The sequence below is a fragment of the Aplidium turbinatum genome, chromosome 14 (assembly GCF_918807975.1).
Source record: "Aplidium turbinatum chromosome 14, kaAplTurb1.1, whole genome shotgun sequence".
Lineage (NCBI taxonomy): Eukaryota > Metazoa > Chordata > Ascidiacea > Aplousobranchia > Polyclinidae > Aplidium > Aplidium turbinatum.
Window position 1 is genome coordinate 14,915,131 of NC_137485.1, and position 12,841 is coordinate 14,927,971.

At 38.3% G+C, this 12,841-nt stretch overlaps 1 protein-coding gene across 1 annotated transcript; it reads left to right on the forward strand.

Moving 5' to 3' along the window:
• The first annotated feature begins 507 nt into the window (after positions 1-507).
• LOC145783333 (zinc finger protein 395-like) lies at positions 508-11,411 on the forward strand. Its single transcript, XM_082595181.1, has 10 exons — positions 508-648; positions 2,109-2,246; positions 2,505-2,650; positions 2,986-3,096; positions 8,351-8,463; positions 8,885-9,543; positions 9,731-9,880; positions 9,980-10,153; positions 10,703-10,803; positions 10,969-11,411. Exons 1-10 carry the CDS (start codon positions 559-561, stop codon positions 11,078-11,080), a joined length of 1,794 nt encoding a protein of 597 aa, XP_082451307.1. The 5' UTR covers positions 508-558; the 3' UTR covers positions 11,081-11,411.
• The last annotated feature ends 1,430 nt before the right edge of the window (positions 11,412-12,841 follow it).

The following is a 12,841-nucleotide window of genomic DNA, read 5'->3' on the forward strand; positions in this document are numbered from 1 at the left end:
TTTGGGCTGCTCTTCCTTGGTTTCTTTTGCCTTGGATCAGTTTTGATAATGAGGAATAACGATCAAAACGTTTATTGTAACTTTTTTTTCTAGTTTTGTATTCCATTATTGTGATCATATGTTTTTTGTTGTAATCACTAGTCTGCCTTAACTCTGTCCATTACCGCTATTATTATTTAGCTAATATGCGTCATTGCCTGATGCGGCCGCTAAAGTTTGAAATAAACTGCAGCAACAATGTTACGGAATCAGAAGGTCATATAGATGTAACTATGAAAAGTCTACCGCTAAAAGTTTCTATTTGCATAAAAGTCTCATATAAAAAACTTGTGTTCAAATTTGGGCAAATTTCAGTTAATGTTGCAAAACCATGTTGTGCTTAAAGTTAAAACTAAGCATTACTTTTGATTTCCATGGGTGGCGATCAATCGATCATCCAAGTCTTGAAATGACTAACATGTTTATATCTGATGCTTTTACAGATGTCATTAACTTACTTGATAACACATTGATATTTAGAAGCATTGGTAGCTTTTTTTTGCAAGTACGAGTTACGACATGTCTCGAAAAAGTGGGAAAAAATCGCTGATTGGTCAAAGAGTGGCAGCTTTGATTGGAAACGGCTACTTCGCCCCAGCAACAATCATAGTAAGCATTTACATTCAGGCTTAATGCAACTAAATATATAACCTATTTTTATAGTTAAATTAATGACATGAGTAATTAATATTGCAATTGTTTGTTATTGCATGTGCTGGTATATTTTTTTTGTGAAAACTGTTTTTTTGTAGTAATGCCAATTGTGTTACATGTCGATGAAAGACTTTTCATGCCAGCAACTGACAAAGAATAAATTAGACTGTTTTCACCAAGAAAACTGATAGAGTTGTGAGAATAATTTCTACCATAAGCTGTGAGTTGCAATTTTGTAAGTAGCGATAATTAATGCCAACTCTTTATGTCAATTTATTAAATATTTGGTAAGTGGTTCAGCAATATGTTTGCTTATCACTTGAATTTAGTTGCAGTACTATTGATGATATATGATTGTTGGCGATTTCGAAAAATGGCAAATTTGTGTTAATGTGTTATGAGTTCAACTTATGTTCAAATGCCAATGGTAGCGTGCAAATGATCAGGTAACTCACATAATTTGTAACTTTTTCTCCAAATAGACTGGCCAAAAGTAACTTACGATTTGCATTCGATTCCTAGAAACGCTGGAGGCGTTTTGAGATACTCTTTGTCGCCTGGCAGAACTGCTTGTGTTTGTTTTGGCATGTGTGTGCGCGCATGTGCATTGAGAGAAAGGAAACTTCTCGCTTTGCCTTCTCATTATCTCACCTCCGCAGCATAACGCTTCATTCATTTCCAGCTCAATTACGATTTGGTGTCAGGCTGGATAACTCTGGCAAGGAGATAAATTTTCAATGATCAAACAGTTTCACAATAATAGTTGTCATGATCATGCAGAGATTTGTGTGCGGTTTGGTCAAGCAATCGAAGCTAGCGTTTCCTGAGCTTATTGACTTACTGTAAACCAGAAATACTAGAGAAGAGCTGCAAGCTTAAAATGTTGTAACTTGTAAACAAGCATACTTTTTCGAATAGAATTTTCTAGCTGAAGATGTCTTAGCGAATGTGAAGTGCGTAATCACGATTGCCGTATGTTCTGATTGTGTGTTCAGAATTTGGGCTAGCAGAAAATAATGTTTCAACAGAGAATTTTTGCGTTTGTAAATCCGGAAAAAGGGTAAATTACGAGATTTTCAGTGTTTTAATTTAGTCATCACTGCTGCAGAGCTTTTTATTCTTCTGTTACCTCATTTTTGAAGTCATTAGAGCGTGTTGCAGTTGGCTAAGTTTCGTGATTTTTGCCAATCTTTTAGAAAGATTCAGATAAGTTAATGCTCAGCAACCGTCAAACATTAAAATATAAATCACAATTACTATTAAGTCATAAGTTATGCTTTTGACACTTGTGTAGATACTAGATATACGCTACTTTTTCAAGCAAAACGTAATTAAAGTTTTATTTCTGCCTTATCTTGCTCTGTGTTCATACTGTTCAAGTCTTATCAATTACTTTAAAATCTTAAATCTTCCAGTCAACCAAATTCTACGGAAGTGAAGACACCTACCTAGTAAAGTTTGATGATAATACGTCTAGTGAATGTACTGCAAAAGACATGATTGGGACTAATTTCGGAAGCTTATCAGATGTGTATTTGCAACGTTTTCAAAAGGTAAAATCATTTGTTATGTGACTTGAAGCTGAAAGATATCTTGTCATGAAACGTTGGGTAAATATGGAATAAATTTTCTGAAATTAACCAAAATACAAACTCAAAATGTTGGAATATTTATTGTTTTTACACATGTTATTAATGAAAACAGAATGATTTAATTTCTATTTAAACCATGGCAGAACAATCTTTTAGTGCAAATATCCTGAACGACTTACAACGTAAACTTGGAGCTAATTAAACATTGCCAACATTCAGGTTTATACGACGCACAATGGCAGAGAAGTTAGTGGATATATCCAACGTTATCAAGACGATCAAATCTTGATCAGTATTCCCGACAAGACAGAGGGAAAAGAAATTATTTCCAAAAAGCCGGACGAAGTCCGCCTTCTTGACAGCCGGTAATTGCTTTAACGGATTTCCGTGAAACTCTAGCGTCGGCTGCGAGTCTCAATTCAGTGATGCGGTCTCAGACAAACAATTTTCGTCATTTTGACATTCGTTGGATAAGTGTAAAAATGACGGATTTTGCTGTCTGGGGAACGCTTTGTTGGGCAACAACCAGCTGTAAAAGTTTATGTGTGTTTGGTTTTAGTCAGCATCGTGCAACCAACGCACGAATGGTTCCGTCGTTACAGCATTGCGCTACAACATCAATATATTCTGATTGCATTGAAAAGTTTCACAAAAAGTCGATTACAATATCATCTTATTGATACTTTTATATCCCATTCAGAAGAAGCCAAAGGCTTCAAGGATCAAACCCAATGGATTACAAGAAGATGTCAGAAGAAGGCAGCTCTTGCAAAAGAAATATCTCAGCTAGCATTGAAGTCCCTCAGCATGGGTATGGGCATTTTGCTAGGTGATATTCTGTTCAGTAGCTATTTATCAGTGCGCCCTGTAATTCTCAACGATATTTCTGTTTCTAGATACTTCTCCCGGTTTCTGATTGTAATTAAGGGGTTTCAATCATTAAGTTGTCAGTTGCCATTCACATGTGAATGTGCACAGCGATACGGCACGTAGATCGGTTGTGTCTAAAATGACGTCGGCTCTTGCCTTTTTAAGCAACAATGTCACGCCCCTCCTTTCAGCCAATAGCGATCGAACGAACGCTAAACAGATTAAATCATGCCGCTCTAATTCATACATAAATCAACTCATGGTGCAAATCTTAAAAAAAGTGTTCAGCCGATCACCATACTTTTGAAGTTTCTGTATTAGCCGCAAGCGAGACAGACAAGGCCTTGCACAATTTAATTTTGCCATCAACCCATTGTTCGTAGGAAAGTTAGTTCTTGGATTAACCATTTTACACAGTAACAAGCTGCCAAACATGAAGCGTGTGATATGTCTCCCGTTTGGAGCAGAAAAATTTTATCTCCGTCAAGTTATTGAAGGCTGACGTGCACTATTTTGTTCATTCGCTTATTGCTATTTTGTTAATTACGAGGCATCACCAACTCGTTGTCACCACGAAAGATATTTCCACATCGAAATTTTCTTTCGGTTGTGATGTCTCACTTCATCAGTTTTATAGCATTGGTTCCTGTTTGAATATTGTGCTCCAGTCTTTGTTTAAGAAACACCACCTTACATTTAAATTACGTTGTCATACCGTATTTACTTGATTGTAAGCCGCGCTTGATTGTAAGCCGCCCTTGATTGTAAGCCGCATGTAATAGTGTTAAAAATTTAATGTAAGCCGCCCTTGAATGTAAGCCGCAAATACTGTTTACACGTAAAGCTGAAACTGTTGTCATAAATGCATGTGACAATTTAAAATGCACGTCACAACTTCACAATTGTCGGCATCAGACAACGCAATACGGCAAAACATCTATGGCAAAGTCGACAAGGAAAAAGGCAAAAACAAAACAGAAAAATGTAAGCCGCCTTTGATTGTAAGCCGCCCTTGAATTTAAGCCGCAAACATGATGGAAAAAAAACTTGATAAGCCGCGGCTTACAATCAAGTAAATACGGTATGTCGAATTTTAGTGACTCTTCGCCAGAGCAGTCTTTGCTACTCATTGTGCATGAGTTCAACTTGTAGTTCGCTTTCTTCTATTGCGACGTACTGCTTATAAGCTTTTATTGTTCGGCTTTCATTAGTTGGCGATAATTTCTGAAGTTACGAAAATCACATTACGTCACGTGATTTTGCTATCAATGATGTGTGGATCAGAAAAGGCGATGATCAACTTGTGAAGCAAAAATGCATTTTTTTTCATAAGTATATATTGGCCAGCTTCGTAATATAGAACCGAACAAGTTTGGGCTTGTGGTTATTTGAATGAGCAAAATCAGCAGAAACCACGCACTAGAACTACCGGTTATATGAGTGTGCTAGCGGCTAGCGGATTATGACGCAATACCATAGGCGTGTTGCACCACCAGTTTGATGGCACATGGCTGCCGGTCTGTGCTAGCGGTTGGCTCCAAATAGAGTTGAGCAGTGGTCATATTAGGCTGTTCAGATATTCTTATTTTGTTATTTTTCACCCTGCTGCATGGCCTTAATTATGACATGTTTCCGTATGATGTGTTTATGACGTATGTCCTAACTCCGACAGCATCGCTTTGTACAGCCGACCCTATTACTGCGTTTCATTTTTTTCAGACGATTTTTTTTTCTTGCTGTAGACTTCAATATTTTTGTGGGTGACATTAACGTAAGGTAGGTTAGGGTTCGATACAGCACCAACAGCTTCTTTGAAGATTAAGTTAACCGTCTGATTGGATAATCGAGAATCAGTTTGTGCGAAGTTTATTGGTAGATCAGTATATAATCGGCGATTTTGATCAGTGGATTATGGTTGGTGCATAACAAAAATAAAAATTGTCTGGGAAATAAGTATCTTAATCAGAAGATTTGCTTTATCGGTGAATAATCTTTGCTGGTGCATCCAAATCTTTGTTAAAACGGGATAAACCAACCTTTTTGTGCAGCGTCGCTTCAATCTTTTGCACGTCTATACACGGTTTGGCAACGTTTCTTTATTGTACCCGCCCCAAACTACGTTTTTAAAGCAGCAATTAGCTTTGACACTTGAAATTGTGTTCTGCTGTTTGTCATTTGAAGTGTGCTTAACAGAAATGGGTTCATACCCGGTCGCTTACGGATGATAAAACTTAAGGAAGTTTTTGTTTCGCGATAACTTTGTTTATTGGGATTCGCCTCTGGTGACATCACGACAGGATCGAGAAGCAGCATCGATATCATCATCGTTTAAGTAATTTCAATTTAAGATTTTAGTACGTGTAGTTTTTATTTTACACCTCACTGCTGTGTCATGTCGTGTTTTTACATACACTCGAAAATTCAAGCAAGAGCAGTGCTGAGGAGATTATGTAAAATAATGTTTGCTTGTAATAACTACAATAAGAATGCAGTTGATTGTCGCGCGACGCACTGAGATTTTACCATGTTGTGTACTGTAGTGCTAATACCGTTCTGAACATTATTACTTGTTTTCCTGACAAAAAGCATAAGAATCATTTTTTTATAAGAAAATGCAGCAGTTTTTTAGTAGCTTTGAGGCAAATTGCTGCCGTTGCTCGTCATGAAATTAAGTTAATTTCCTTCACTACAATTGAGTGCTTTTTGGGGAGGGAAAATTTGATCATAGCCAGTGAGCGCACAAAATGCTGTTGGAAGATCAAAAAAGTATTTCGGAAAAAGACGACATTGGCGAAGCAGAGTAGGCCTGCCTAGTGCCTACCCTACACACAAGAGGCAGATAACAGTGATGTTTTATCTTGAATGATTAACACTGAAAATCGTATGAATGTGTTTTCAGAATAAAAATACTTCCGTCCGCTTTTATCACATTCGTGTGGAAATCTATCTCTGTCCGATGAACGCAAACAAGATTATGCAAATTCCGATGTTATTTTTAGCGCTAATACGTTTTAAAGTCTTGATCCTGAATGGAAACTTTTTCATGTTTGGATTGCACCACCGGTTCTTGTTTTCTGCTGCGTCATCATGTTGTCAAATAGGATGACACCATCGGGTCACGTGTTGTTTCTTTTGTTGAAGCATTTGTCACGTGAGTTTTGCTCCATTGAGCACTCGGCGTGAGCGCACACACACGAACAAAGAATATGCCGTGTGACAGAAACAGCTACCAAAGAAAATTTATACCGGTAAATTCGGTAAACTTTATTGCCACTTACCAGCATAAATTAATCCCGTATTGTTTTCAAAATTTCTTTCTGTGAAAAATTTCTTTGACCACAAAAAGATAAAACTGTTATTTGTGTTGCTGCGATAAATTCACATGCTTGTCAGCATGTCGGTAGGTTTGTGTATGTAGGTTGGTAAAACGACTCTCGACCCAAACGGCTCAACCGAGACGACATGACCCATGAGTGGAAGAGTGAATGCAGTCTGGATATTGTTGCTGAGCCACGAGCGTAAAAAACATTTTTTTTCTCCAATTATGAAGTGTATTGGGGACAAAATTCCGACTCCAATACAAAAAAAGAAATTGTTTTTTTTTAATACATATATTGTCTCAAAAGAAAAAGTGTGATGTAATAAAAATATTTACAACTAGCGGGAAATTTTGAGATAAATTCGTGTCTGGATCAACAGCTTGACTGATTAGCATGGGATTAGTGAGCCATTGTGCACGTACTATAGAAATGCATCAGTCTAAGATTATTCCAGCATTCAGCATTCTAAGTTCAATTATTAAGAAATCTGGTGCAGTGTGAAGCGAAGTTTCGGGATTCTGGGTAATCCATTGGATGAAGGTGTCGTTGTTCAGCAGATATTTTTTTTAATATATACAGTAGCTTATTTTGTGTCGTATGTGAACCAATTACCTCTTGGTCCTGTGCGCTGTCAAAGTGCTGCGGTTTGAAATACTCTTGCAAGAATGCAGCCATTGGTGAAAACATATGCCATTGTTTCGTTTTTGATGCAATGAAAAAGTCACCCTATTTATAGGTTCTTTTTATTTTAAGTGTTTTGAGTAGGTTTTCTGGACCATGATTCGTGTATTGTGGCAATTTAATGTTTTCAGTTAATAAAGACATTTCGTGATGAATTTTTACGTAAAAAAAGACGTTCTAGTTTTTGTATTTGCGAAAAAGCTGCATATCTTAACGTTTTACGGTTTATAATTGTAGACGCGCCCCAGTTTTATAGGCGTCTTGACAGGCGGGAAAAATCGACCATTATTCGTAGCAAACGCTTAAATCTGCTAGTAGGCAATTGAGTGAAAAAAACGGTGTCAGCAAAATGCAATCTTTTCATTAGTCGTCTTTGCAGCCTCCAGCGATTCTTCACTGGCAAATTTAGCTGATACGTTTCATTTTGCGGGCAGTTGCTGTTTTAACTTTTAACAAAGTAAACAGAGTTTTTACTGTGCCGAATCGGTATTTCAAACTTTATAGTTTTTTTTTATTTCCAAAGCATATTTAGCTTTCCAATCACAACCATCAGTGCCTATCTAGTTTATTCAACCAAAACAACAACGAAAATGGTAATTTACCATGGCCTTTTCACCCAATGTCACGCAACTCATTTGACCTGAACATTCCTTGGTGGTAAAAGCTCTATATATAAAAAGATTAACTTTGTGGAATAACAATAAACATACGCGTCAGCGTAATTTACACTTCGGTTTTCAGCTACCAAAAATCACCATTGTTACGGCCCCAGACGTCAAACTGATGAAAAAATTGCAAATGTTTTCGGTTGGATTATGACGGATATTGCACTGGATAACACTATCTATGGCACTGAATGTTGACCTGACCTTAACACCAACGAAATAAAAAACTTGATTGCACTTCCGAGGCTTACTTACATACCGAAAGAATCTTCAGTAATTGGCATTTTGCTGAACTAACCAATAAAATAAAAGCATCGCTGTGTTGAAACTCCAAGTAACTGCCACACAAATGAAGGAAAGCCAGCTGAAAGACTCGCCCCGACAAATCAGTCCTGCTTCGTATTTGTTTGAAACGTCAGCAGACATTGAATGCATGATGAAAAAAAATGATTTGCTGGCTGATTATTTCTTACTTTGCAAACCAACACCTATGACGCAACCTTTGAAACGTTTATTATGTTACACGCAGATCTCGAATGCGAAGGACGTCGGAAGAGCCGACGATGACAGAACTGATGGCAGCCATGGTTCTCAGCAGTATGTCATCCAGTCCTGTTATTCACAATCCTGATGGTCTAAAAGGTGTGAACATGTTTTTAGCATTAATTATAATAATGTTTGTTTTTAATGTACTCCACTGCGTTAAACACTGTCTACTTAATAAACCGCTGGGAGCAACGCATATCTGCGATGGATACAGTGATATATAAAACACACATTACTGTAATGTGTGTTTTGTATATCACTGCAATGGTTTGGTATTATGAAATTCAGTACTGCATTTGTAAGGTCTTTGGTGTAAGATATTGAACGCGTGTGGCAAGCGAGCACTTTACCACTCAGCCGATTACCATGCAACATGTTTCAAACAAATGCGATGCCTAAACTTAGAACTGGTATTTGGTAGTTTTCGTGTAAATCCAAAAAAGCGTTGCCTATAGATTGTTAAAATTAATCCAATGTAGCTTTTGAAACACAATTAACCCAGCGCATATCTTTTCAGAGGCAACTCCGCGGAGCTTTGACAGCAGCGGTACGGGAAGCTGGACGCACGATTCGAAACACACGTCTCCCTGTCGGCAGCCCGCTTCCCAAACAAGTCCACAATCCAGCTCCTACACATCGGATTCGGCGCATGACGGGTTCCGGAGTACAAAATTTAGTGAACAAGAGAGTTTGCCTAGGTCGTCTACTCCAGACGATGTGCTTGATGCGGATTCTGGCATGATTCTACTTCAGAGATTAACTCCAACTCCGAAATCCAATGAAGATCTATTAAAAAACACTGATGCTGTTAATGAACCACAGGATCTTCGTATTCCCAAGCCACAAAGAGAACAAGTTGTGTCCCCAAGACCTCCATCTCATTCCTCGTCTGAGCTGGGAAGGCTTGAGGTTGTCATGGAGCAAGAGGATCAACAAAGCATCCCTATTCCAACAACCGTGCCATTGGTGCTACCCGCAAGGCCATTGCAAGTCCCAATATCGTATTACATTCCTTCCGGAATTCTCCACCAGCCTTTTCCTTCCAGTCTTCCCACAGAATTTAGAGTCCATATGGTTGGCTCGCATCCAGTACCTTCAACAGTGCTTGGATCGTCTGCACCTGGCCATATTGACAACAAAATGCACCGACATCTTCATAGAACAGCTCCATATAAGGTACCGTAGCAAATAATGTCGTTGGAATCGTACGTTACGGTAATTCAATGCCAATTGGATAGTTTGTGTTTGATCTTTTACAATGCGTGTCTAACAGAAATCAATAACTGCGAGACTCCTCAAAGTGGAACATACCGCACTTTCACGAATCACCGCTAACATTTACTATCTCGTTTGCGCTACACAGATAAATGACGATTCTGCAGTAACCTCGTCCCCGGGTGGTGGTAGCCCATCAAAGTCCACATACGGTTCTGCACCGGCAAGCTATTATCATTTCCGTAACACACCAATCCCGGTAGCTACCCTTTCATTTTCACCATCCCATCACGGAAAGGTGAGACTTGGTAAAGCAAATTAATTAATGTCCAATTTTTGTTCACTTCATGCTTTGCTTCTCTTTCTATTCTTTGCTAAATACCCGATTTCTTCGCAGCACGCGCGATCGCCGTTGGCTTCAAAAGTACAAAGTTCTCCTGTCACGAAATCGGTGACTAAACCCAGACACCCAACCGACAGCGACAGGGCGTACTCCACTTCACTGCCCGCACAACCGATCACAATACCGGTCTCTCAGCCCTACTCGTGGCAAAGCGGCTCAACCACTAATGTAAGTTTACAAATTTATCGTTTTTTGTGTGATGTTTTCGCTGAGTTTATCTAATAGCAAATTTCCTATTGAACGCTCTCGAGGAAAGGTAGACGAATCGCAGTGAGTTTTTTTTTTCGACAAATAATAATAAATCCAGCGTAACCTTGTTGGAGTCCAGCGTGCTCAATGCCCATCTAGAATTCTAGGTAAATGTATCGTGAAAAAGAAAAATCACTGTCCATTCGATTCAAAATACGCCCCAAAGCTTCGCTATACATACCTGTGCAACAATACGATGACTAATTATTATTTATATGCATAACCGTCCTGGTGGTTCACATTACCTTCTGTGGAGTACGAACACCTTTTACTTGAGTTTAGTTATCTTCATCAGTGAAAAAAAAATCTTTTTTTACCAACATGTAAGATTGTAAGCAGCTGATACAGTTGTGATGGCGCGTAATTGCTTAGCTGTTTTGAATTTCGATTTAAGAATCCATTCCAACAATTGTTTACTGCGCATCATACATATTCACCAATCGAATTTGAAATTAGGTTTTATTTCAGTTCGCACCGCAGTCCATCGTCCCACAGAGACAACAGCTGCATCAGGCCGCGTCACCGAAAGCAACTTTTCAGATGTCACCGAAGTCTTTGCCCATAGGAAGGTAAGAGAAGAGTGTTTACTATTTATTGCGCAGTTGCACAAGATACACTTCAAAATACCAAGTTCAAACTTAAGTTCACAGAAAATCTGCTTTTGTTTTTAACTATGTTATACAGTGCCGGTATGTGATAATAGTGCACTGTAGTGAAATCTTTGATGCTTCCAGAAAAGTACGGGGTGACGGAAAGAAATGTCGCAAGGTGTACGGGATGGAAAACCGCGACTTGTGGTGCACCGCCTGTAAATGGAAGAAGGCTTGTCAACGCTTCCCCGATTGATCGTCAGTAGACTGATCATCATGTACAAAGTTCATTTCCAATCAATGATTGCAGCAAAGGGTGAAGCATCGCTTGTAGGATGATGGTTGTCTTGGTAATTCTTGGAAAGAATTTCTAATCGGGAGGAATCAAAAGGTGGTGAAAGGTCAAGGGTGAAGACACATTGGTGAAAGGCGTTTGAAAGACTGTTATTTTAACGTTATTCAACATTGAACCAGCACTTCGTCGCACGTCCTAATTTTTTGTATAAAGATCTATTTTGAAGTGTTTTCTTCAATCCAAACTGCACTTAACTGTTTGTAAACATTGCCGCAATAAAATTTTGCTTTAACTGTAGTGGTTTTATTTCAATTTGCGTGTTCAGAAGCATTTTTAAAAAGGGTGTTCCGTTGTGGAAGTTTAGTGTTAAAGGCTCTTAATTCTTGAGAGAACTCAAGGCCTCATAAACCTTTGTTTGCAATCCCAGTAAAAGTTTAATATGGTACGCCCTTTCGACAGGAATGTAAGCAGATGAAAATGCACTTTAGAGGAATTTATTTTAATTTGTAAAACTTTAAACTTTTTTGTTTATACAGTACTGCAGAGACAATTTTCCTAAAAAATGGTGTTGTTTGAAATATCGTTCATGCACCGTACCCAGTTTCTTTTCCTCAACCTACAGTACGGAATATACTCGCCGAGGGGGTCTGTATGGGGTACAGTACACGACATCCTGTCGCTGGACAACTGACCACGGCCGACCTGTCACAAGGATATCTTACCACCAGACGCGAATTTCTTATTAATCCATTAACGCTTCCTCAGCATTCCCGTGGCTTGTTTAACTCGAACCTTTTCTCATCGTTTGTACGTAAAGATTCGGAGGCGGCGTATATTTTTCATCAATAATATAGTATCAAAAACATCACCAATCAATCGGTAAAGGAGTTAGAAGTTTAAAGATTACTCTGTTGCTGTTTTTTTTTTTTTTTAAATAGATCAACAGATCTCCAACTCGGTAACCGGCCCTGCGTCAGTAGTTCAAAGCTTCTGCAAGTACCCATGTGACACTGCCACGAATAGGCCATCAAAGGCTTTGTCAATTCGAGGATAAAAATTCGAAACCAAACCAATGGCATCGGAATATTCCATGACTGCATCGAAAAAACCTGCGTAGGCTATGCAAGAAAGTCCAAACGTGAAACTGATCTGCATGAGGTATTTGAAGCCCCCTGCCTACCAACAATGGTCGAAATTTGGAGTTTTTCTCCGATTTCATTTCTGCAAACTTTCTTTCTTGCGAATAGTCGTAAAACGACATTCCTGAAAGTTTGAGCTTGATCGAACATCGTCTTCATTTCCAAAAATCGCGATTTATAAAGCCTACGGTACCTGAAGCGGTTTTGTCGAGGCTTGAAAATGCATTGTTTTTAATAGAGAGTTGTTTTCACGAGATTTGAAAACGTCATAACTTACTTAATTCTTATTATAAAAAGATGATTTATGTGTCAACAGATTCAATATAATTAGAAGAACCTAATTCAATGTGTACTAACTCCAAAAAATGGATGACGTCATTAAACAGTAATTTGCAAATAGCGATAAAACTGATAATCCTACATGCTTCATCTGTAAGTTAGACTATATGATAATGAATTGATGTACTTTTCAAACATAAAAATCATGCTGGTACTTGATGACATCACCTACATTATTAAAATAAAAATGTTAAGATAGCATCAAGAACAAGTGGCAAGATTTTTGTTCGCGAAGAACACTACA